At 42.3% G+C, this 27702-nt stretch overlaps 1 protein-coding gene across 1 annotated transcript in view; it reads left to right on the top strand.

Annotated features, from left to right (window-relative positions):
* Positions 1 to 21012, top strand: part of LOC121534666 (netrin-G1-like) — a 186285-nt gene extending 165273 nt beyond the window's left edge. The window contains exon 7 of the mRNA XM_045205939.1: positions 20296 to 21012. Coding sequence (XP_045061874.1) covers positions 20296 to 20576 — 281 coding nt within the window. The 3' untranslated portion in view covers positions 20577 to 21012. The remainder of the gene's footprint in view (positions 1 to 20295) is intronic.
* The last annotated feature ends 6690 nt before the right edge of the window (positions 21013 to 27702 follow it).

Here is a 27702-nt window from a genome sequence, read left to right on the forward strand (position 1 = left end):
GTCTAAGAGTTGCAAATGAGAGTTTCTATTGGACAAATTCAGGTATGTTTATCCCCGTTTCGTTCTGTTTGCTTCCGTTTAAGAAACGTTTTTTCAAAATTTCTTAAACGGAATGAATACACCCCTGATCACACGCAAACACAGTTCACTTTCATAGCAGCCACATACAAACAGCATGATCACTTTGCTCGTTAATTCCTTCTCGCATCTCTCAACTTTTCCCTTCGCTTGTGGGCTTCAGCGCACAACACTGCACAACAGCTGTCTGTGACCAGGCAAAAAAAGGTTTCCAAGCCAAACCTTCATATCATAACCGCTACCTGCTACCTATATCGTTGTCACCATATTAGCTAACGTCAGTCATCATAGCTATTAGAACTAATGCGTTAGTAAACCCGCTACAATCATGCAGTACAGTGTACAGTTAGCGAGCAGTTTAGCAGTTACACTGGTGGGCCCAGCCAGCAATAAATACATTAATAAAACCAAAAGCTTACTTTGACTTGGAAAATTTCCAGTGTTGGATAGCCATAGCCTCCCTCTCTGTTTGAGCCAGGTGTTTGAGCTAAACTACACTGAACAAAAATATAAATGCACCATGCAACAATTTCAAAGATTTTACTGAGTTACTGTTCATTTAAGGAATTCAGTAAATTGCAATAAATTCATTAGGGCCTAATCTATGGATTTCACATGACTGGAAATACAGATATGCATATGTTGGTCACGGATACCTTAAAAAAAGAGCATCCCAAACATGCTCAATGGGTGACAGGAATTGTGTACAGATCCTTGCGATATGGGGCCATGCATTATCATGCTGGGCAGTGCAAATAGTCTGGGTAGCCATGATTAGCTGTTCAGGAGACTTATGGCTTGGGGGTAGAATCTGTTGAGAAGCCTTTTGGACCTAGACTTGGCGCTCCGGTACCGCTTGCCGTGCAGTAGCAGAGAGAACAGTCTACGACTAGGTTGGCTGGAGTCTTTGACAATTTTTAGGGCCTTCCTCTGACACCGCCTGGTATAGAGGTCCTGGATGGCAGGAAGCTTGGCCCCAGTGATGTACTGGGCCGTACGCACTACCCTCTGTATTGCCTTGCGGTCGGAGGCCGAGCAGTTGCCATACCAGGCGGTGATGCAACCAGTCAGGATGCTCTCGATGGTGCAGCTGTAGAGCTTATTGAGGATCTGAGGACCCATGCCAAATCTTTTCAATCTCCTGAGGGGGAATAGGCTTTGTCGTGCCCTCTTCACGACTGTCTTGGTGTGTTTGGACCATGATAGTTTGTTGGTGATGTGGACACCAAGGAACTTGAAGCTCTCAACCTGTTCCACTACCCGTCGATGAGAATGGGGGCATGCTCAGTCCTCTTTTTTTCCTGTAGTCCACAATCATCTCCTTTGTCTTGATCACGTTGAGGGAGAGGTTGTTATCCTGGCACCACACGGCCAGGTCTCTGACCTCCTCCCTATAGTCTCATCGTTGTCGGTGATCAGGCCACTGTTGTGTCGTCGGCAAACTTAATGATGGTGATGGAGTCGTGCCTGGCCATGCAGTCATGGGTGAACAGGGAGTACAGGAGGGGACTGAGCACGCACCCCTGAGGGGCCCCAAGTGTTGAGTATCAGCGTGGCAGATGTGTTGTTGCCTACCCTTACCACCTGGGGCGGCCCGTCAGGAAGTCCAGGATCCAGTTGCAGAGGGAGGTGTTTAGTCCCAGGATCCTTAGCTTAGTGATGAGCTTTGAAGTCACTACGGTGTTGAACACTGAGCTGTAGTCAATGAATAGCATTCTCAAGTAGGTGTTCCTCTTGTCCAGGTGGGAAAGGGCAGTGTGGAATGCAATAGAGATTGCATCATCTGTGGATCTGTTGGGGTGGTATGCAAATGGGAGTGGGTCTAGGGTTTCTGGGATAATGGTGTTGATGTGAGCCATGACCAGTCTTTCAAAGCACTTCATGGCTACAGACATGAGTGCTACGGGTCGGTAGTCATTTAGGCAAGTTATCTTAGTGTCCTTGGGCACAGGGACTATGGTGGTCTGCTTGAAACACATTGGTATTACAGACTCAGTCAGGGACATGTTGAAAATGTCAGTGAAGACACTTGCCAGTTGGTCAGCACATGCTCGGAGTACACGTCCTGGTAATCCGTCTGGCCCTGCGGCCTTGTGAATGTTGACCTGCTTAAAAGTCTTACTTACATCAGCTATGGAGAGCGTGATCACATAGTCATCCGGAACAGCTGATACTCTCATGCATGCCTCAGTGTTGCTTGCCTCGAAGCGAGCATAGAAGTGATTTAGCTCATCTGGTAGGCTTGTGTCACTGGGCAGCTCGCAGCTGTTCTTCCCTTTGTAGTCTGTAAGAGTTTTCAAGCCCTGCCACATCCGACGAGTGTCAGAGCCGGTGTAGTACGATTCAATCTTAGTCCTGTGTTGACTCTTTGCCTGTTTGATGGTTTGTCGGAGGGCATAGCGGGATTTCTTATAAGTGTCCGGGTTAGAGTCCCGCTCCTTGAAAGCGGCAGCTCTACCCTATAGCTCAGTGCAGATGTTGCCTGTAATCCATGGCTTCTGGTTGGGGTATGTACAGAGTGCTGTTGAGGCTACTGTAGACCTGTGTGTTTTAATCAATTATTGGTTGATGTGAATATATTTTGTATAGTTGTATCTAAAAAGGAGAACTTATTTGACTTCTACGGGATCGGTGTCCCGTATACGGGACGGTTGAGCTAACGTGCACTAATGTGATTAGCATGACTGTTGTAAGTAACAGCAAACTTTCCAGGACATACAGTTGGAGTTGGAGGTTTACATACACTTAGGTTGGACTCATTAAACTTACATTTTGTATTAACATATCATTTTTGTATGTTCTCTATAGTTATGTACTTGAAAATGTATCAATTGACCAATTCGGTACATTTGGGCAGACTTTATACAAAATAGTCCAGTATTGCAATGCTTCACTGGATCAATCTGAAACTTTGCACACACATGGATGCCATCTAGCGGCCAGAATCTAAATTGCACCTAAACTGCAATATTATAATGTAGCCTTTCTCTTGCATTTCAAAGATGATGAAACAAAACAATAAATAGAAAATGCATGTTTTTTTATTTGTATTATCTTTTACCAGATCTAATGTGTTATATTTTCCTACGTTAATTTCACATTTCCACAAACTTCAAAGTGTTTCCTTTCAAATGGTATCAAGAATATGCATATCCTTGCTTCAGGTCCTGAGCTACAGGCAGTTAGATTTGGGTGTCATTTTAGGCAGAAATTGAAATAAGGGTCCTCTGTATTGAGAGGTTAATGTTTCACTATTTTTATTTTTATGAAATTCACTGAGGAGGATGGTCCTCCCCTTCCTTCTCTGAGGAGCCTCCTCTGATTGAGATGCAGCCCGTGCAAAAAAACTGATTTTTCCAGCTTAAACTGACAGATTTTTTTATTTTGTTACATAGATTGACGCAAGACTCTAAATTAAACAACGCAATTAAAAAAAACTTTGGCAAAGGGTCAAATCTACATAACTTAGTGCACTCTGTTCGTAACAGATTTTTGTTTTGTGAACAGAAAACTGTATTGAGATCGAATGTTTCATTAGCTAGGTTCACAATTGGCGACAGATTTACATGCGAGTATTCTAAAATCTACATAAAAACAATAAACGCATTTTGCCACCAGAGATGTGTTTCCATGTTGCGGATACAAGGTTGTGCGTGATGACATAATGCACATACAAAAATAACTTTTTATGGTTAAATTCTCATGTACCGAATATTTCTTTTTACATGCGTTTTCATTCTTTGTGAGAGGACCACACAACATATCACGACTCCAAGTTTACTTCACATGGTTCTTACTACATCAATATTTCCGCCATTTCTCACATAAATAATTTTACAGACACAAAAAGAGCCCACCTTGTCTAGCGTATTTTGTTTTGTCGACATTTGGAAAGTTTACCAATAAATTTGCTGTTTCCATCAGGCCTGTCATGACATGTATTATTCGACTTTACTTTAAAAAAGGTTGGATGTAAACCTGGTTAGTGATGATAAACTAGCAGGACTTCGACCATGTTTCATCTAGCTCCATCTTCTCCCAGTTCCTGCCGCTGGACTTCCTCCCATATTTGGTAGTGAGTGGAAGTTCCTAACGGATGCTTCAGATGTGTATGTGTGTCTGGGTTTACCCTTTTGTCTGTGCTACTGTTGGGTTGCCCCCCATCACAGCCCTCACAGCCCAAAGACAGAAACGAGAAGGAGACTTTTAGGATTTCCAGGATCAAGGAAAAGCAGATATATTCTTCAGCTGTTGAATTCCATCTCTTTCTCCCAGAGCTGTATGGTGTGTGTGTGTGTGTGTGTGTGTGTGTGTGTGTGTGTGTGTGTGTGTGTGTGTGTCTGTGTGTGTGTGTATTTCAGCCATTTCTCTATTTCTACAGTTTTAAATCTCTCTAGGTCTCTCAGCCATTTCTCTATTTTTACAGCATTAAATATCTATGTATCACTCAGCCATTTCTATAAAATCTCTCCCCCTCTCTCTCTCTATCTATATATATATATATATATATACAGTGGGGGGAAAAAGTATTTAGTCAACCACCAATTCTGCAAGTTCTCCCACTTAAAAAGATGAGAGAGGCCTGTAATTTTCATCATAGGTACACGTCAACTATGACAGAAAAATTGAGGAAAAAAAATCCAGAAAATCACATTGTGGGATTTTTTATGAATTTATTTGCAAATTATGGTGGAAAATAAGTATTTGGTCAATATCAAAAGTTTCTCAATACTTTGTTATATACCCTTTGTTGGCAATGACACAGGTCAAACGTTTTCTGTAAGTCTTCATTCCTCCATGGAGATCTCCTCAAGAGCAGTGATGTTTTGGGGCTGTCGCTGGGCAACACAGACTTTCAACTCCCTCCAAAGATTTTCTATGGGGTTGAGATCTGGAGACTGGCTAGGCCACTCCAGGACCTTGAAATGCTTCTTACGAAGCCACTCCTTCGTTGCCCGGGCGGTGTGTTTGGGATCATTGTCATGCTGAAAGACCCAGCCACGTTTCATCTTCAATGCCCTTGCTGATGGAAGGAGGTTTTCACTAAAAATTGCACGATACATGGCCCCATTCATTCTTTCCTTTACACGGATCAGTCGTCCTGGTCCCTTTGCAGAAAAACAGCCCCAAAGCATGATGTTTCCACCCCCATGCTTCACAGTAGGTATGGTGTTCTTTGGATGCAACACAGCATTCTTTGTCCTCCAAACACGACTAGTTGAGTTTTTACCAAAAAGTTCTATTTTGGTTTCATCTGACCATATGACATTCTCCCAATCCTCTTCTGGATCATCCAAATGCACTCTAGCAAACTTCAGACGGGCCTGGACATGTACTGGCTTAAGCAGGGTGACACGTCTGGCACTGCAGGATTTGAGTCCCTGGCGGCGTAGTGTGTTACTGATGGTAGGCTTTGTTACTTTGGTCCCAGCTCTCTGCAGGTCATTCACTAGGTCCCCCCGTGTGGTTCTGGGATTTTTGCTCACCGTTCTTGTGATCATTTTGACCCCACGGGGTGAGATCTTGCGTGGAGCCCCAGATCGAGGGAGATTATCAGTGGTCTTGTATGTCTTCCATTTCCTAATAATTGCTCCCACAGTTGATTTCTTCAAACCAAGCTGCTTACCTATTGCAGATTCAGTCTTCCCAGCCTGGTGCAGCTCTACAATTTTGTTTCTGGTGTCCTTTGACAGCTCTTTGGCCTTGGCCATAGTGGAGTTTGGAGTGTGACTGTTTGAGGTTGTGGACAGGTGTCTTTTATACTGATAACAAGTTCAAACAGGTGCCATTAATACAGGTAACGAGTGGAGGACAGAGGAGCCTCTTAAAGAAGAAGTTACAGGTCTGTGAGAACTAGACATCTTGCTTGTTTGTAGGTGACCAAATACTTATTTTCCACCATAATTTGCAAATAAATTCATTAAAAATCCTACAATGTGATTTTCTGGATTTTTTTTCCTCAATTTGTCTGTCATAGTTGACGTGTACCTATGATGAAAATTACAGGCCTCTCTCATCTTTTTAAGTGGGAGAAGTTGCACAATTGGTGGCTGACTAAATACTTTTTTCCCCCCACTGTATATATATATAGATATTTATCTCCCTCCCTCACTCTCTCTCTCTCTCTCTCTCTCTCTCTCTCTCTCTCTCTCTCTCTCTCTCTCTCTCTCTCTCTCTCTCTCTCTCTCTCTCTCTCTCTCTCTCACCAGGTAATCATAGCAAGTGACGGAGTTCTGGAATATTGATTTGTCACTCTCCATTCCATATAACATCGCAGGGTGCCATATCTCACAGATATCACTCTTACACTATCGCAGAACATCAATATTTCACAGTTTTAAGGTATAGCGGAGCCAGAGAGATGCCTGAATAGGTTTTAAGCAATAAACTGACCTAAAAAGTAGCTTTTCAGAAAGAAAGGGAGACAATAACTATAAGCAAATGGAATGTCTGCACCTGTTATTGAGATGTGGTTAGATATGTAGCCACTAAGGTTGTGGTTAGATATGTAGCAACTAAGGTTGTGGTTAGATAAGTAGCCACTAAGGTTGTGGTTAGATATGTAGCAACTAAGGTTGTGGTTAGATTAGTAGCCACTAAGGTTGTGGTTATATATATAGCCACTAAGGTTGTGGTTAGATATGTAGTCACTAAGGTTGTGGTTAGATAAGTATCCACTAAGGTTGTGGTTAGATAAGTATCCACTAAGGTTGTGGTTAGATATGTAGCCACTAAGGTTGTGGTTAGATAAGTATCCACTAAGGTTGTGGTTAGATATGTAGCCACCAAGGTTGTGGTTAGATATGTAGCCACTAAGGTTATGGTTAGATAAGTATCCACTAAGGTTGTGGTTAGATATGTAGCCACCAAGGTTGTGGTTAGATAAGTATCCACTAAGGTTGTGGTTAGATAAGTATCCACTAAGGTTGTGGTTAGATAAGTATCCACTAAGGTTGTGGTTAGATCTGTGACAATATCTATGCAGTAGGCTAAACGCTATAGTAGCTACACCACTGTAATAATACCTGATCATAACCACAGTATATAATAGGGCTCTGATTAGGGGGCATGCTGTGGCATACACTTCAGTCATTATTTCCTTAGAAGTTAATGAAATGGCATTCTTTGGAATTTACAGTATATATCATTAGGGAGGGAAAAGCGCTGCTCTCGCTCTTCAGGTTTTTGTGATACCATTAAAATATACAGCTACCATTCAAACATATTGTAGTCTAAATCCTAGTCATTGAGTCTCTCTGCTGTCCAATCAGTAGACGTTCAGTACACACACACACACACACACACACACACACACACACACACACACACACACACACACACACAAACACAAACACACACAAACACACACAAACACGTACACCATGCCCCAAGGATGGATCTGTGTTAACAGTTATCCTGCAGAGAATGTCACACCCTCTGACAAAGATGTGATGCTGCACGTCTCAGAGGGACTCAGCATGGGGTTTGTGTGTGTGTGTGTGTGTGTGTGTGTGTGTGTGTGTGTGTGTGTGTGTGTGTGTGTGTGTGTGTGTGTGTGTGTGTGTGTGTGTGTGTGTGTGTGTGTGTGTGTGTGTGTGTGTGTGTGTGTGTGTGTGTGTGTGTGCGTGTCTGTGTGTGCGTGTGTGTGTGTGCGTGTGTGTACCCGTGTGTGCGTGTGTGTGTGCGTGTCTGTGTGTGCGTGTCTGTGTGTGCGTGTGTGTCTCAGGGCTCAATGAGAGGGAGAAACTCTTTTGAGATTTCTCACGTGTCTGTCTAGAGGAGTGCTAATGATAGTTGGATTGGACAAGGTAGATTACCATATCAAGGATAGCCTCCTTTTATGGAGAGTCATTACTACCACTATACTGACCATTAAAGACTGATCACGGTTATGTTCATCTTCATATGCATGAGGAGATGAACTAGAAATCTAAGTAAATTAGTTTTCACTAATACAGTAGATATGACAGAACTGTATTGGTAGTATTGTAGAAAAAAAAACATCTAATGGAGACCCTGCAAGTAATCTATTTAATGTCAACTCAAGACACAGAGCGGAGGATACGGTCTGGATCCTACATGGCTTTGCACTAATATTACTATGTGGGATACAGACAGTACTGCACAGCATGTTCCTCTCATGCAATACCTTAAATCCTCACTAAATCTGCTCACTTCTACCACATCCCACTCATTTGACTGCGTTTTTACTCTTGGAATCCATCAAAACAGTTTGTCTTCGGCTTCTTCTCAGCTCTAGCTCGCTCCACCCCTCCAACCCTTCATAACCCAGTCTCTCTCTCTCTCTCTCTCTCTCTCTCTCTCTCTCTCTCTCTCTCTCTCTCTCTCTCTCTCTCTCTCTCTCTCTCTCTCTCTCTCTCTCTCTCTCTCTCTCTCTCTCTCTCTCTCTCTCTCTCTCTCTCTCTCTCTCTCTCTCTCTCTCTCTCTCTCTCGCTCCACCCCTCCAACCCTTCCTAAGCCCAGTTAATCAGGCCTACAGATGCTGGGGGAAAGACAATAGTCTCTGGGTCTTCTGGAGGACGTGGAGCAGATGGATAATCCACAGAACAACTGCCAACAAAGTAAACTCTGTAAAGTCTGCAGATTAGAGACCTTTGGAATCTGAATCTGAGGCGGAACATCAGTCCGCTGATGCAGCTGAGAAGCTGAGAACAGCCATACATTTAAACAATAGCAAGTATTAGCTACCCAATGCATCAAATCTTTATCCTTCGTTGAATGGGGTTATAGACAACCTTCAAAATAAATATATTTTGAGAAATAGTGTGAATGCTTCGCCATTGAAATTCCCCCAACCCGTCAAAGAATGCAAAAAACAAAGTAATGTTGAGAAATAATTATGAATGCTCGAGCACCGAAATGTCCACTGGAAATTCAACATCGTTATTCCAGTCATTTCATCTCTTTAGTGTATTGGCGTAGTCAGGGGTAACGTCCCAAATGGCACCCTATTCCCTAGTGCACTACTTTTGACCTAAAGGCACCCTATTCCCTAGTGCACTACTTTAGACCTAATGGCACCCTATTCCCTAGTGCACTACTTTTGACCTAATGGCACCCTATTCCCTAGTGCACTACTTTTGACCTAATGGCACCCTATTCCCTAGTGCACTACTTTGACCTAATGGCACCCTATTCCCTAGTGCACTACTTTTGACCTAATGGCACCCTATTCCCTAGTGCACTACTTTTGACCTAATGGCACCCTATTCCCTAGTGCACTACTTTTGACCTAATGGCACCCTATTCCCTAGTGCACTACTTTTGACCTAATGGCACCCTATTCCCTAGTGCACTACTTTTGACCAGAGCTCTATTGGGCCATTTGAGACGTAGTTATATAGTTCTGGGGCCTCATTTATAACCATTGCGTAAATTTAACTCAACATTTCTGCGTGCGCCATTTCTGAAAAGTCATATTGAGATTTATAAAGTTGGCGCACGCCATACACACGACGTATGTTTCCCAATATAAATCAGACCTGTCGTAAAACTGGGCGAGCGTGAATGAGCATTAAAACTCAGCCTGGAAAACGCCCTCGATTCACCTTTCAATGGCGACAATAACACCCTTTATTTACTGTATGATTTGGAATTATTGCTATTAGGCCACGGTTGATTTCACATTGCCATACTTCCAAAATCACCTTGTTGTCACGCCTCCCTTTTAGGTCTGGAGAATTTTGTATTGCAAAATATGATTTGAATGGTCCACTTGCTCCCGGCTGCTAGATTTTGATTGGATGTTACATTTGAAGAACCCTCCCCCCACACACCGTAGAAGGGGTGCTGTGTGTTATGTGCCTCTCTGTTTTCCATCCAGGATTGTTGCCTATGCTAGTTGCTAGTTTCAAGTGCTAGTTTTCAAGTTATCAGGTGTGGCCGACAGTCTGGGATTTTATATTTATTGAAATTGAAAGTTGATTACGCTGGTAAAGTCAAACATCACAACCCTTTCTAAACCGCTCTGGTGACAAACACACTGTTTTCCTCGTGTCCGTTTGTCCACATGGCCGCTGGCTGCGCTTTGCTACCGCCTAAAATATCATGAAGATTGCCTATTCATTTGTTTTTGTAAGGACCCAAAAAACGGTAAATAAGTAAATGTTTTTTTTAAATGTAGAAAATTATGTATTATTAGCTAGCTACAATAGGCCACTTTGTAGGCTAACTCAACTGAGCTGCTAGCTAGTTAGCAAACTTTACACACTGTTTAGCCAAGTTAATTAAATGTAATCAGCTAGCTAACTTCCTACCAGCTAGCTATCTTGATGTAATCATTGTAAATTAAAAACAATCTCCAAATGCATTTGTAGATAACAGCCATCCCCTCCGGCGCCATTGTAGAACTCCAATTTAATCATTGTAAATGAATAACACAGTCTCCAAATGCATCTGTAGATAACAGCCATGGAAGAGGGTGACATTGCAGCTCCAGCTGTCAGTAACGGGAGAGTGTAGGCTACTGGACAGGACAGGTAATATTGTGGGAGGACATTATGAAAAGATTCTCCAGTTCCAGTCCCTAGATGGTTAAACTTTGAGGACAGAGAGACAATAGCGACATATTATTCAGTGCTGTCTAATTTTAGTATAATGAAGCCTGTTTCTTTGTGATGTTTTCTGTCGTCAGATACGGAAAGCTTTGAAAGCCTGTTAGCAGATGAAGAGAGAGGTCCCAATGAATGTCCCAAGAGACTAACAGTTTATCCCATATGCCATGGGTTAACTGTATGTCTACCTATGTTAGCAAATGTTGTATACAAAAACACAGTTAAACGTCACACAATGTATAAACCTATTACAATTGGAGCAGGCCAACCCTGCTGGAGGTCTGCTGGGTGTGCAGGGTTCTGTTTCAGCCCAGCAATAACATCCCTGATTCAACTTATCAAATCTAATGAGTTGATAATCAAGTGTGCTATTGCTGGGCTGGAATAGAAGTCTGCTCACCCAGTAGATCAGCGATCAGTGGAGCAACATTGTGTTTTTTTGTTACCCCTGAAATGATGCTTTAGTAATAATACCCTAGTTTTTACTACTCAATGATATATTGTTATTTAGACTAAGATGTCTCATCTTTACATACCAGTTAGACATATTTGTACATTTTGAAGTGATTAAGTGTTAATTCTTTGAAGTGAAGCGTTTCAACTTGTTTTAATTGTTAAACTATTATTCAAAATGAACTAGGGTCAATGTTGATTTATCACATATCACAATCAATAGAGAGGAAGGGTTTATGTCTCTAATGTGTCTGTGTTTCTGAGTTGTATTCTTAAATGAACATTTCCTTTTTATCTAGTTGTAAGATCTCCAATCTGTTTTATTTGATTGTCACTCTCTCTCAGCAGATCAGCCATGTGAATCAGCTTATCATATGGCATGCATCGCCAATGCAGCCAAATCAAATCAAATAAAGATGTATTTGTCACATGTGCCGAATACAACTGGTGTAGACTTTACCGTGAAACGCTTGCTTACTAGCCCTTCTCAACAATGCAGTAAAAAAAAAAAAAATACAATTAAAATAGTAACACGAGGAATCAAATTAAATATACAAGAATGGAGCTATATGCAGGGAGTACCAGTACTAGATCAATGTCACAGCTAACCTTTTAGGTCAATAATATGCTGTTTTTATTAACATTTTGTTGGCTTTATAATCGTGAGAGAAAATGAGCTAGCTAGTAGCTAGCTAGTTAGTTAGAGAAATACCTATGCTAGTAGCTAGCTAGTTAGTTAGAGAAACACCTAGGCTAGTAGCTAGCTAGTTAGTTAGAGAAATACCTATGCTAGTAGCTAGCTAGTTAGTTAGAGAAACACCTAGGCTAGTAGCTAGCTAGTTAGTTAGATAAATACCTAGGCTAGTAGCTAGCTAGTTAGTTAGATAAATACCTAGGCTAGTAGCTAGCTAGTTAGTTAGAGAAATACCTATGCTAGTAGCTAGCTAGTTAGTTAGAGAAACACCTAGGCTAGTAGCTAGCTAGTTAGTTAGAGAAATACCTAGGCTAGTAGCTAGCTAGTTAGTTTAGAGAAACACCTAGGCGAGTAGCTAGCTAGTTAGTTAGATAAATACCTAGGCTAGTAGCTAGCTAGTTAGTTAGAGAAATACCTAGGCAGTTTACAAGGTTAGCTGACTTTTCTCAAAACAAACCTCATTGTTTCTAGATGCTTCTTGTCCCTCATGCTAGCCTTTACAGCCAATTATCACTTCAGAAACGTCCAAATTTAAAATATTGATCTGGTCAGCTTTATAGACCATTTCCCACCTCTTACTGCAGCTTTAGCTCATCTCAAAAGAATCGATTAATGCTGTGAAAACCAGCAAACATTCTAAAATGTTTTGTCACCAGTGCTTGTTGTGTTGACATGTTTAGTCCTCACACACTGTTTCTCCTACGGCACTAATCTGGTGAGCACCTATGGAGCTCTGCCCAAGCAAGGCATTGGATTGGTTTGATGTATTGCCAGGCGTCACTTATATACACTGAGTTCCGACCTCTCTTTGGCTGATTTCTGCCATGGAACTTCCCCAAGCTTCCCGTCGCTACGAGGCTAGGTAGGTGCAGAGTGACTAGACAACAGGATAGATAATAGACAGTAGCAGCAGTATACTGTAGGTAGGGGTAAAGTGACTAGACAACAGGATAGATAATAGACAGTAGCAGCAGTATACTGTAGGTAGGGGTAAAGTGACTAGACAACAGGATAGATAATAGACAGTAGCAGCAGTATACTGTAGGTAGGGGGTAAAGTGACTAGACAACAGGATAGATAATAGACAGTAGCAGCAGTATACTGTAGGTAGGGGTAAAGTGACTAGACAACAGGATAGATAATAGACAGTAGCAGCAGTATACTGTAGGTAGGGGTAAAGTGACTAGACAACAGGATAGATAATAGACAGTAGCAGCAGTATACTGTAGGTAGGGGTAAAGTGACTAGACAACAGGATAGATAATAGACAGTAGCAGCAGTATACTGTCGGTAGGGGTAAAGTGACTAGACAACAGGATAGATAATAGACAGTAGCAGCAGTATACTGTAGGTAGGGGTAAAGTGACTAGACAACAGGATAGATAATAGACAGTAGCAGCAGTATACTGTAGGTAGGGGTAAAGTGACTAGACAACAGGATAGATAATAGACAGTAGCAGCAGTATACTGTAGGGAGGGGTAAAGTGACCAGACAACAGGATAGATAATAGACAGTAGCAGCAGTATACTGTAGGTAGGGGTAAAGTGACTAGACAACAGGATAGATAATAGACAGTAGCAGCAGTATACTGTAGGTAGGGGTAAAGTGACTAGACAACAGGATATATAATAGACAGTAGCAGCAGTATACTGTAGGGAGGGGTAAAGTGACCAGACAACAGGATAGATAATAGACAGTAGCAGCAGTATACTGTAGGTAGGGGTAAAGTGACTAGACAACAGGATAGATAATAGACAGTAGCAGCAGTATACTGTAGGTAGGGGTAAGGTGACTAGACAACAGGATAGATAATAGACAGTAGCAGCAGTATACTGGAGGTAGGGGTAAAGTGACTAGACAACAGGATAGATAATAGACAGTAGCAGCAGTATACTGTAGGTAGGGGTAAAGTGACTAGACAACAGGATTGATAATAGACAGTAGCAGCAGCGAATGTGAGGGGGTCCATGCAGATAGTCCGGGCAGCTATTTGGTTCACTATTTAGCAGTCTTATGGCTTGGGGGTAGAAGCTGTTCAGGCTAGCCATGGCATACAAAAGACGAATTGTTAGTTTATCAATAGATTAGTGAGTTTCTTTGTCCTGCCTTGCTCTGAGAATAAATAGGCAAATGATGTCGCGCTCCTATCGCACAGCAATACTGTAGCCTTACCCATACTGTCAAATATTTTAAATAGGCTAGCGATCTATTTACTGTGTTGGCAGAATGTTTTCATCTTCAGCAGTACTTTATGCTGTATCTGCAAAAGGACTGTCAGTTTCAGAACGAGAAAACAATGGCAAATTGTCGTTGACCTGTCATCAGAACGTTTGAATTAAAAAAATGTTTCGCATCGACTTTTCCCCCCCTAACCTTAATTTGATGGACTGACCGCGAATATTGAACGTATGCGGTACACAGAACACACCGCAGCCTTGTGCGGCACCCCTCAACGTAGCGTTGCGAACTGCTCCATTGACAATGAATGACTTCTGCCAGAATGCAAAGAGTTTGATGGACATGAGGCGTAAGGCAGGCTACAAAAAAATTATAATAATAGAATTACAGTACTTACAGTAGCTGACTAAGGTCTACTTCATAAGATCAACTGTTCACCTGTTAAAATTCAACTGTATACCAGTATTATAAACGGCACTGCCTATGATATTGCAAAACTCGAAATACATATAGCCTATCTATTTACTAGGCTACTAGGTCCAATTAAATGAGAGATGTGCATGATCATTTGTTGTATGTCTCCTTCGGGAATATGAACCCATCACGGCCAGAAAAGGTGAGGAATTTATTCTGCAATGGTTCTGAAAACAATATATATAGGGAAAAGATTCCTATGTCTAATTATTTTAGATTCTAAAAACTAAACCACATAGATGTTCCCTCTTCTCACTAACGGCAAATGGCTGCATTCTTGTTAATATGTTTTCCAGTTTTAAGTTTTTATAAATACGCTTTTCATCATATCCCCTATTTACACAAAATACTTACTTGCCAGCTTGCGATACAATATTTCAACCACTAGCAGATGTGCTTACGTACGTTCTAAAGTTTGCGGGGAGGTGAGCACACTCTCGCTTCAAGTTACATTTTTATAAAATGCCAACTTTTGCGTGCAAACTGGCACATTTTGCACATTTTGTGGTATATTTTGTACACATGCAGGGTTGATAAATGAAGCCCCTGTTGTTTGCACCGTGCTCTCATACATGGTCCAGAGCCATTTTACACAGAATCATAAATTACATTCATGCAGGAACGAGATTCCAATTATACTCCAATCTCTTGGCAAATATTATATAATCTTAGGTTTCTCTGTAAGAGAGGGAGGAAAATGTGCTTTTTTTATTCAATCCATTTTCACAAAAATAGCATTGCGTTTACATCCCTATGTCATTCAGAACATGCAAAAATGATGGAACGAATATTACAAAACAGTCATTACTAACAAACCTTAACAAAGGTGTGTGTGTGTGTGTGTGTGTTTGTTACAATATTTCAATACAATCCTAACATCCGGATCATAGTGTTTGCTTCCTGTGATGTTTACTCCAGCCAGCAAGGAACTATAATGTGATCACCTGCACATATCAATTTACATTTCAAAGGCACCAATCACGTGGAGAGCCTCGTAGGAGGGCACCAATCACATGGAGAGCCTGGTAGGAGGGCACCAATCACGTGGAGAGCCTAATAGGAGGGAGCCAATCACATGGAGAGCCTGGTAGGAGGGCACCAATCATGTGGAGAGCCTGGTATCTATCAGGCTCTCCTATCAGGCTCTCCTATCAGGCTCTCCAATCACGTGGAGAGCCTAATAGCAGGGAGCCAATCACGTGGAGAGCCTAATAGAAGGGAGACAATCACGTGGAGAACCTAATAGGAGGGAGCCAATCACGTGGAGAGCCTTGTAGGAGGGAACCAATTACATGGCGAGCATATTAGTTGAGAGCCAATCACGTGGATAGCCTGCTGTGGGTTATTGGTTCCTTTGTTTCAGTGTTATTTTCTCTCAAATCCCCCATGGTCTCTAAAATACTGTACCTCGGCAAGGTCTCCTTCTATGGTCTCACTCCTTTTTTGAAACCGAAGTGAGTGGATGTGTCCCAATACTCACAGAGTTTGTGAGCGGATGTGTCCCAATACTCACAGAGTTTGTGAGCGGATGTGTCCCAATACTCACAGAGTACGTGAGCGCAATATTCACAGAGTATGTTAGCGGATGTGTCCCAATACTCACAGAGTTTGTGAGCGGATGTGTCCCAATACTCACAGAGTACGTGAGCGCAATATTCACAGAGTATGTTAGCGGATGTGTCCCAATACTCACAGAGTTTGTGAGCGGATGTGTCCCAATACTCACAGAGTACGTGAGCGCAATATTCACAGAGTATGTTAGCGGATGTGTCCCAATACTCACAGAGTTTGTGAGCGGATGTGTCCCAATACTCACAGAGTACGTTTACGTATACACTAATAATTCGATATTAAACTGATTATGGCAGTAGGCCAGTTATGGTATTGGTCATGTAAACACATTACTCTGCTTATCTTAATACACCGATTAAAACATCTGGTTTTCTGAGCAATCTTTGAAATTATTAGGCCATCTAAATGCCTTAATCAGAGTTATAGCGGTGCATTTGATCTGCGCATGTGCTAGCACGAGCAGCGCTAGCTTCCTTCTTTTTTCGCGAGTGAAGTGAGTTTGGAAAAACTGAAAGTATGCCTCTTAGAAATAGTTTTCACATACAAACTTTATATGTCCGAACTCAGAATCAAATATGCTTCACAAAAATAACATGGTCGCTGTGGTAGAACGTTTATTTTGATTGGCGATTTTCTGCATTTATCAAAAGTCCCATCAGGTAGCCTGATTTCAGATGTGTGTATGTAAACAGGATTTTTTGGGGGGGGGAAATCGTTCTTCTTGCAAATCATGTAAACGTTTAAATCTAACTATTATATCAATCTGACTATTCACAATAATGGTGTTGTTGTATGCATGTAACCGAACTCACAGATGGCCTCCTCTTTTTCTCTCCTGTTTTACTTATTATTGTATATGAATATGGATTTGTGTTAGTATACACATCAAAAGTCCCAATGAAAAGTTACACCTCACTTTTCTATTTTTTAGTTTTTACATAAAACCGATCAGAATTCCGAAGAATGCCGAAGTCATGTCGTGTTTTTCCGGGGTGTGATGTAACACGGAGGACCCGGCAAGCCAGCCTATTCCCTACAATGTAAACTCCAACAGAAATAACTTAAAATGTAGAACTTCAAATTAAACCAAATCATTTGCAGTCATGTCTACTGGTTTCAATTGAATTTTCAGCCAACTTACAAGCAAATATTTTATGAATTAATTGTTTCAAATTAACTTGCAAGGTTGCCAACTAGCCTGCTAACACCTAGCTCACAGCTACATTAAAGTAAATACAAGTTTTGGAAATACATAACACCATCTAACCAGTTATCAAAAAATGTTAGGTACAGTGAGGGAAAAAAGTATTTGATCCCCTGCTGATTTTGTACGTTTGCCCACTGACAAAGACATGATCAGTCTATAATTTTAATGGTAGGTTTATTTGAACAGTGAGAGACAGCATAACAACAAAAAAATCCAGAAAAACGCATGTCAAAAATGTTATAAATTGATTTGCATTTTAATGAGGGAAATAAGTATTTGACCCCTCTGCAAAACATGACTTAGTACTAGTGTAGTGGCAAAACCCTTGTTGGCAATCACAGAGGTCAGACGTTTCTTGTAATTGGCCACCAGGTTTGCACACATCTCAGGAGGGATTTTGTCCCACTTCTCTTTGCAGATCTTCTCCAAGTCATTGTGGTTTCGAGCCTGACGTTTGGCAACTCGAACCTTCAGCTCCCTCCACAGATCTTCTATGGGATTAAGGTCTGGAGACTGGTTAGGCCACTCCAGGACCTTAATGTGCCTCTTCTTGAGCCACTCCTTTGTTGCCTTGGCCGTGTGTTTTGGGTCATTGTCATGCTGGAATACCCATCCCACGACCCATTTTCAATGCCCTGGCTGAGGGAAGGAGGTTCTCACCCAAGATTTGACGGTACATGGCCCCGTCCATCGTCCCTTTGATGCGGTGAAGTTGTCCTGTTCCCTTAGCAGAAAAACACCCGCAAAGCATAATGTTTCCACCTCCATGTTTAACGGTGGGGATGGTGTTCTTGGGGTCATAGGCAGCATTCCTCCTCCTCCAAACATGGCGAGTTGAGTTGATGCCAAAGAGCTCGATTTTGGTCTCATCTGACCACAACACTTTCACCCAGTTCTCCTCTGAATCATTCAGATGTTCATTGGCAAACTTCAGACGGGCCTGTATATGTGCTTTCTTGAGCAGGGGGACCTTGCGGGCGCTGCAGGATTTCAGTCCTTCACGGCGTAGTCTGTTACCGATTGTTTTCTTGGTGACTATGGTCCCAGCTGCCTTGAGATAATTGACAAGATCCTCCCGTGTAGTTCTGAGCTGATTCCTCACCGTTCTCATGATCATTGCAACTCCACGAGGTGAGATCTTGCATGGAGCCCCAGGCCGAGGAAGATTGACAGTTATTTTGTGTTTCTTCCATTTGCGAATAATCGCACCAACTGTTGTCACCTTCTCACCAAGCTGCTTGGCGATGGTCTTGTAGCCCATTCCAGCCTTGTGTAGGTCTACAATCTTGTCCCTGACATCCTTGGAGAGCTCTTTGGTCTTGGCCATGGTGGAGAGTTTGGTATCTGATTGATTGATTGCTTCTGTAGACAGGTGTCTTTTATACAGGTAACAAACTGAGATTAGGAGCACTCCCTTTAAGAGTGTGCTCCTAATCTCAGCTCGTTACCTGTATAAACACCTGGGAGCCAGAAATCTTTCTGATTGAGAGGGGGTCAAATACTTATTTCCCTCATTAAAATGCAAATCAATTTATAAAATGTTTGACATGGGTTTTTCTGGATTTTTTAGTTGTTATTCTGTCTCTCACTGTTCAAATAAACCTACCATTAAAATTATAGACTGATAATTTCTTTGTCAGTGGGCAAACGTACAAAATCAGCAGGGGATCAAATACTTTTTTCCCTCACTGTATATGCAGTTATCTTAGCCAGCAAGCTAGCCAGCCTAGCCAACTAGCTATTAGCCTAGCCAACTAGCTATTAGCCTTGCTTAGCCAGCCAACTAGCTATTAGCCTAGCCAGCCTAGCCAACTAGCTATTGGCCTAACTTAGCCAGCCAACTAGCTATTAGCCTAGCCAGCCAATCACCACGGTTATGGTCAGTAAGCTAGAGCCCAACTTCTGGAGACCAGCTAGAACACAACTAACACAACACAACTAAAACTTAACAGGGCCTCCCGAGTGGCGCAGCGGTCTAAGGCACTGCATCGCAGTGCTAGAGGCGTCACTACAGACCCGGGTTAGATCCCAGGCTGTGTCGCAGTCGGCCGTGACCGGGAGACCCATGAGGCAGCGCACAATTGGCCCAGCGTCGTCCGGGTTAGGGGAGCGTTTGGCCGGCCGGGATGTCCTTGTCCCATCGCGCTCTAGCAACTCCTTGTGGCAGGCCGGGTGCATGCACGCTGACTTCAGTCACCAGTTGCACAGTGTTTCCTCCGACACAATGGTGCAGCTGGCTTCCGGGTTAAACGGGCAGTGTGTCAAGAAGCGATGGAGCAAAACTGTAACTACTAATTTGATATCACGAAATTGGGGTAAAAAGTACACCGAAAAAAAAACGTACAGATTGATGTTTGGGGCCCATCCGATGGTAAAACTTTGAGTTAGCTACCAAGTGAGGGAGAGGCGGGCGCTTCACTGGGCCGAAATCCAAAATAGATAGATTCCAGATGTCAGTCACCTAGCTAGCTAGCACTAAGCAAGGTGGAGAAAGTTACAAAACTCCCGTAGTTGACAAAATAAAAAGGAGACAGACGAGGTACTATTAGAACAAGCAGGTATGATTTTCTCTTTCGTTTTGAGCCCACGGCAAGGAAGCACCAGAGCCTGCCGTGCTGACAGGTTCCCACTAGATAACGGCCAAAAAGTCTGTGAATAGCATGAGATGTGGCTAATGTTAGCCAGCTTGAGCTAGCTACAGAGCTAGCATACGAACTCGGTAGCAGAGAGTAGATCCTCCATATGACGTTGAGAAATAGTGCATTGCAGGTTGTTTAGAGGTTATCCGGAAATAAGTTAATAAATATGTAATAACCCACAAACATAACTATGTTTGTACTTATAGATAAACAGATCGTGACCACAACTAAGCCACTAAGTCTTTAACCACACTGTTGTTACATTAGTGAGTAAAAACGAATGCTTCCTACCCTTTAACCTCTCTCACCCCCCCCTTCCCTCCCTGCCTCCCTCTCTCTCTCTCCCTCCCTGCCTCCCTCTCTCTCTCTCCCTCCCTGCCTCCCTCCCTCTCTCTCCCTCCCTGCCTCCCTCCCTCTCTTCACAGCTCGGGTGTGTGACAACGCCATGCTTCTCTGTCAGAACGGGGGAACGTGCCACCACCACCAGCGGTGCCACTGTGCTCCGGGTTTCAACGGCGTCCTGTGTGAGAAGGCACGATGCCAGGGTCCTGGGCCCTGCGAGGACTACCCGACGTCTGGGCAGTCGTCCCTCCGTCACGCCCTCCTCTTCCACCACCTCCATCTCCTCCACCCGCTCCTCCTGGGCCCTCCAGGTCTACTCCTCCCCTTACTGCTCCCCCTGGTGGTGGTGGTGTGGTTCTGCTGAGAATCGTTGTATTCATTACAACTGGCCAGTGAACTTGTGGTATTTGGAACTGAAGAGATCCACTTGGCCATGTTGTCAGCCATGTTGTCATTCTGAAGGACAGCAGAGCAGGACCTTACTGCAAGTACATTCTGGACAGCAGAACGAAAGGTCAGATTAGAAAGGCTACAGAAAAGGGAAAGGACCTCGGCCCTGAAGGGATCAAGCAGGGACACTGAACGAGATACTATGTGCCCTGGTCTGAGGTATAGGGAACCTTTATTTAATGTCAAAAGTCACAGTGACTGCAAGGATGAGAGTAGAAGTGCAATATGGTGTTGGCTGATAAACTGGATGGATAACAAAGAAATGCTAGATACTTTTGGTCCGAGAGAGACACAGACAGACAGACAGACAGATAAACAGACAGACAGATAAACAGACAGACAGGTAGCTTGGTGGTTAAGAGTGTTGTGCCAGTAACCGAAAGGTCCCGAGCCGACTAGGTGAAAAATCTGTCGATGTGCCCTTGAGCAAGGCACTTAACCCTAATTGCTTCTGTAAGTCGCTCTGGATAAGAGTGTCTCCTAAATGACTAAAAATGTAATAGGCAGGCAGACAGACTAGAGAAAACTACAACTTATGGCGCTTAGACACGGGCTGCGGTAAACGGCATTTGAACCGTGAGAGAATCCGCCTACCGTCTGTAGGGACCAGTGATCCCGGTTGTTGTCAGCTCGAATGTTGTCATTAAAACATTGTTTGATTGGTTGACAAGATGAACGACGCTCATTGGTCAACCATGTGCAGCGGCCGCTCAAGACTTCAGCTGATTTCATATTTTGGCGCCTTGAGCTCCAAGCCAGCGGAGCCGCTCACGGAGCAAGCGCCATGAACCGCGCCCGCTTACAGAACTGCTCGTATTTTGCCGCCCGCCACACTACTCCCATCGAAGTCTATGAGAACTTCGCCGCTTACCGTGGCCCGTCTGTAAACGCCTTTACAGTACAATCTACGACCTACAATCTCACTATTGGTTGTGTCCCAAATGTCGCCATGTTCCCTATATAGTGCAACCTATGGGCCCTGGTCAAAGGAAAAGGGTGCCAAATAAAGGGAATGTTCACCCAAATTACAAAATGACACGTTGGTTATCTTACCCTGGAACCAGTCTACGGACATGTTATGACTTGCAATCTGTGCTTTGGTTTTAATTCCCTGGCACTGTTTCCAAATGCTAAGGTTTTATCATTTGTGGCACAAAATCCCATTTAGGTCCTGGTACAGATATTAGCATTTGTCACGCCTCATGTTTAAATTATCCGAAAGTATCCCAAATTGATTTTGAAGCTCAATACAGTCACATGTAGATGATTTGATGCGCTAAAAATGCTAATATCAGTACCAGGACTTGTAGGGATTTGTGCATAAAATGCACAAACATTAGCATTTGGAAAACAGTGGCAGGGAAACTAAACCAAAGCATGGATCGCTGTCATACCTTGTCCATAGACTGCTTACAGAGTAAGAAAACCAATGTGTAATTTTGGAATTTGGGTGAACTATACCTTTAAGACACATCCAATGACAACAGATGTTGGTATACCAATGTTTGACCTAGAAATAATGTTGACAATGTTGTCATTCTTTGGGAACAGATGGATAGTCTTCACAGAGGTTATCCCACTTAACGCAAGCCAACCAAATAGGGTTGAAACTGTACAAAACTGAAATCGCTTGAACTCTGTCATCTGACATTACAAAGTGGTTGAGAAGATGATGAGATGTCACTCAATCTTACTCTTTATGCCCCCTTCTTTCTTTCCTCCCTCCTTGTTACCTTCCCTTACCTCCTTCCCTCACTTCTATTCCTCCTACCTGTGCTTTGGTGACTAGTGATTTTCATTGGCTGCTTAAAAAGGCAAATTTTTTTTTTTTGTCAAGTGCTGCACACATGTTATGATCCAAGATGAAATCCTTGACTACCGGTCGACTCGGAGAAGAAAACTATTGTTATTTTTGTTGGAGGCTTTGTAGTCATGGAAACGCTTGTTGAGCTCACCTGTGTTGGATAAAGATGATGTATCAAATTGTATTGTAGCTGTATTTAATGTTTGTACAAAACAAAAAGATATTTTCATGATTTTAAGTAAATGACAAATATGTATTACTTTTAGTTTTTGTATCGTTGTCGGCCGGCTTGGGGTGGCAAGGCAACTCCTGAAGATGTCTACAACTCAGAATGCATAAAGAAATTGTTTTTATTATTCCTGATATTGTGGTTCAGCACTGCTGACATATGGAAACTGTTTACAGATACACTGAAATAATATACAGTTGCACCAAAGGGAAATCCAGGTGTTTCTCTTACTGCTTTACAGGCTTCAGTGGAACACATCTTCCAAGTACAGAAAAATAACATTACAATTCAGTCAGACAAGAATATATATTGTTACTGTTTCAAAACCTAATTTTAGACACTCATGGCCTGTCCTGCTGTGTGTAAATTCCCCAACAATACAGCTACAAATCCAAGTGTCTTATTTATGTCAACAACAGAATAGATTTTCCAAGTATAATAGAAAACTGTTTACTCATAGTGTTGCTAAATTAACTCTATTCTACCAGTGTGTCCCTTCTTACGTTCACGATGCAGCAGTAGACCTCTAGATCTCAAACCCATTCCCCGCCGTGTGGAAAATGTACCAACAGGCTCCGAATGAGATTGCATGGCAGTAATGACGAGAGTCCAGCTGAGAATGATAGTCGATGTAATCCATGAATCCGATGAAGAAAGGAAGAGGTTCCGCTAAACTCATCTTTTTCCTGCTGTGTTGTGACTCTGCGTAGTCATGAGAGGGGAAATTAGCCTAGCTGTAATCTACGGTGGGTCACTGAATAGAAATGAAGTCATTCCTGGTGGGTGACATATTGCACCTTGAGACATTAGATTTGGCAGATTGACTGTCTTTATTAGGATTATTATACGATTTCAAGAGATTTATGCAAATATGCATCCCGGCTCAAACATTATACTTGTCAGTGGTGTCATGGACTAACAGTTATGTGTTTAGGAGTGTTTGTAAGTCGCTCTGGATAAGAGCGTCTGCTAAATGACGTAAATGTAAATGTTCAAGATTCCATTTTCCAAAATGGCTGCCCAGAAAATGGAGTAGCACACCAAATACCATTTCTGGTAACATTACAAGGCTGAGAAATAAAATAAAATAAAAATGTATTTGTCACGTGTTTCGTAGACAACAGGTGTAGACTAAGAGTAAAATGGTTACTGACAGGTCATTTTCCAACAATGCAGAGTTAAAGATAAAGGAAAAATATTGACACAAGGAAAAAATACACAGTGACTAATGAATAACAATAAAGACTGGAAAATAACATGGCTATATACAGGGAGTACCAGGTAATAACATGGCTATATACAGGAAGTACCAGGTAATAACATGGCTATATACAGGGAGTACCAGGTAATAACATGGCTATATACAGGGAGTACCAGGTAATAACATGGCTATATACAGGAAGTACCAGGTCATCACATGGCTATATACATGGAGTACCAGGTAATAACATGGCTCTATACAGGGAGTACCAGGTAATAACATGGCTATATACAGGGAGTACCAGGTAATAACATGGCTATATACAGGGAGTACCAGATAATTACATGGCTATATACAGGGAGTACCAGGTAATAACATGGCTATATACAGGGAGTACCAGGTAATAACATGGTTATATACAGGGAGTACCAGGTAATAACATGGCTATATACAGGGAGTACCAGGTAATAACATGGCTATATACAGGGAGTACCAGGTAATTACATGGCTATATACAGGGAGTACCAGGTAATAACATGGCTATATACAGGGAGTACCAGGTAATAAAATGGCTATATACACAGGGTACCAGTTAATAACATGGCTATATACAGAGAGTACCAGGTAATAACATGGCTATATACAGGGAGTACCAGGTAATAACATGGCTATATACAGGGAGTACCAGGTAATAACATGGCTATATACAAGGAGTACCAGGTAATAACATGGCTATATACAGGGAGTACCAGGTAATAACATGGCTATATACAGGGAGTACCAGGTAATAACATGGCTATATACAGGGAGTACCAGGTAATAACATGGCTATATACAGGGAGTACCAGGTAATAACATAGCTATATACAGGGAGTACCAGGTAATAACATGGTTATATACAGGGAGTACCAGGTAATAACATGGCTATATACAGGGAGTACCAGGTAATAACATGGCTATATACAGGGAGTACCAGGTAATAACATGGCTATATACAGGGAGTACCAGGTAATAACATGGCTATATACAGGGAGTACCAGGTAATAACATGGTTATATACAGGGAGTACCAGGTAATAACATAGTTATATACAGGGAGTACCAGGTAATAACATCTCTATATACAGGGAGTACCAGGTAATAACATGGCTTTATACAGGGAGTACCAGGTAATAACATGGCTATATACAGGGAGTACCAGGTAATAACATGGCTATATACAGGGAGTACCAGGTAATAACATGGCTATATACAGGAAGTACCAGGTAATAACATGGCTATATACAGGGAGTACCAGGTAATAACATGGCTATATACAGGAAGTACCAGGTAATAACATGGCTATATACAGGGAGTACCAGGTAATAACATGGCTATATACAGGGAGCACCAGTACCGAGTTGATGTGCAGGGCTACAAGGTAATTGAGGTAGCTATGGACATACAGCTAGGGGTCAAGTGACTAGACAACAGGATAGATAATAGACAGTAGCAGCAGTATACTGTAGGTAGGGGTAAAGTGACTAGACAACAGGATAGATAATAGACAGTAGCAGCAGTATACTGTAGGTAGGGGTAAAGTGACTAGACAACAGGATAGATAATAGACAGTAGCAGCAGTATACTGTAGGTAGGGGTAAAGTGACTAGACAACAGGATAGATAATAGACAGTAGCAGCAGTATACTGTAGGGAGGGGTCAAGTGACTAGACAACAGGACAGATAATAGACAGTAGCAGCAGTATACTGTAGGTAGGGGTAAAGTGACTAGACAACAGGATAGATAATAGACAGTAGCAGCAGTATACTGTAGGTAGGGGTAAAGTGACTAGGCAACAGGATAGATAATAGACAGTAGCAGCAGTATACTGTAGGTAGGGATCAAGTGACTAGACAACAGGATAGATAATAGACAGTAGCAGCAGTATACTGTAGGTAGGGGTAAAGTGACTAGGCAACAGGATAGATAATAGACAGTAGCAGCAGTATACTGTAGGTAGGGGTCAAGTGACTAGACAACAGGATAGATAATAGACAGTAGCAGCAGTATACTGTAGGTAGGGGTCAAGTGACTAGACAACAGGATAGATAATAGACAGTAGCAGCAGTATACTGTAGGTAGGGGTCAAGTGACTAGACAACAGGATAGATAATAGACAGTAGCAGCAGTATACTGTAGGTAGGGGGTCAAGTGACTAGACAACAGGATAGATAATAGACAGTAGCAGCAGTATACTGTAGGTAGGGGTAAAGTGACTAGACAACAGGATAGATAATAGACAGTAGCAGCAGTATACTGTAGGTAGGGGTAAAGTGACTAGACAACAGGATAGATAATAGACAGTAGAAGCAGTATACTGTAGGTAGGGGTAAAGTGACTAGACAACAGGATAGATAATAGACAGCAGCAGCAGTATACTGTAGGTAGGGGTAAAGTGACTAGACAACAGGATAGATAATAGACAGTAGCAGCAGCCTACCTAGTGAGTGTGAATGTGGCATCAGTATGTGTGTGTGTTATTTACATTTGTGTGGACATATGTAGTGTGTGTATGAGTGTAGGGGTGTCAGTGTAAGGATGTGTGAGTGTGTGGGTGGAGTCCAGTGTGTGGGTGGAGTCCAGTGTGTGGGTGGAGTCCAGTGCGTGGGTGGAGTCCAGTGTGTGTGCATAGAGTCAGTGCAAGAGAGTCCGGCTAGCCATTTGATTAGCAATTTAGCAGTTTTGTTTAGCGTTCTTATGGCTTGGGGCTAGAAACTGTTCAGGGTCCTGTTGGTTACAGACTTGGTGCAACGGTAGCCCAGTGCGGCAGCAGAGAGAACAGTTCATGGCTTGGGTGGCTGGAGTCTTGGTGATGAAGAGGTGTGAGGAAGGCTTTACGCACCTTTTAACGCAATAAACATTCTTCTGACACTTCTCCCAGTCTCCTGGCTCAGCCGTACTCGGACATTTCAAAATCACTTTTTTTTTAAAAGTGATACGTCTCTTAGATAGAGACGAAGCTCAAGAGAGTAGGATACATGACTGTAAAAGTACCACAACTCTAAATCATAGCAGCAGGTGCAGGACGCTGTTGAAATATACATCCTCCTCAGACACTGAAACCAGCGCCATCATTTCTCTACATGACCTGCTTACTAAGACAGAATAGACTTTGTGTATGCAGGCTGCTCGCTCATGAAATTCACAACTAGGTTACAAATCTTTTCTCACTTTATCATCACTAATTGCAATCCCTTTGAAACCAACTTTTTCAGTACTGATGCTTCAAAGTCTGAAAGTAAACGTGTTGACCTCAGTACAAAGACACGTTTCCTCAAAAGGCAAGGCTACAGTATATTGGTACAGTGTATTATATAGTACAGTAAATAGTACATTATAAACTGAGTGATTCGAGCTCTGAATGATGATTGGTTGACATCCATGGTATATCAGACCGTATAACATGAGCGTGACAAAATATGTATTTTTACTGCTCTAATTACGTTGGTAACCAGTTTACAATAGCAATAAGGCACCGCTGGAGTTTGTGGTATATGGCCAATATACCACGGCTAAGGGCTGTATCCAGGCACTCCGCGTTGCGTTGTGCGTAAGAACAGCCCTAAGCCGTGGTACGTTGACCATATACCACACCCCCTCGGCCCTTATTGCTTAAGTATATAGTACAGTACATAGTACAGTATATAGTACAGTACATAGTACAGTATATAGTACCGTATACAGTACAGTATAATGGTTCAGTATATATGAAGGCCTGATTCACGCAGTCTCCTCTGAACAGTTGATTTTGAGATGTGTCTGTTACT

This window comes from Coregonus clupeaformis, chromosome 21 (genome assembly GCF_020615455.1).
Source record: "Coregonus clupeaformis isolate EN_2021a chromosome 21, ASM2061545v1, whole genome shotgun sequence".
Taxonomy (NCBI): domain Eukaryota; kingdom Metazoa; phylum Chordata; class Actinopteri; order Salmoniformes; family Salmonidae; genus Coregonus; species Coregonus clupeaformis.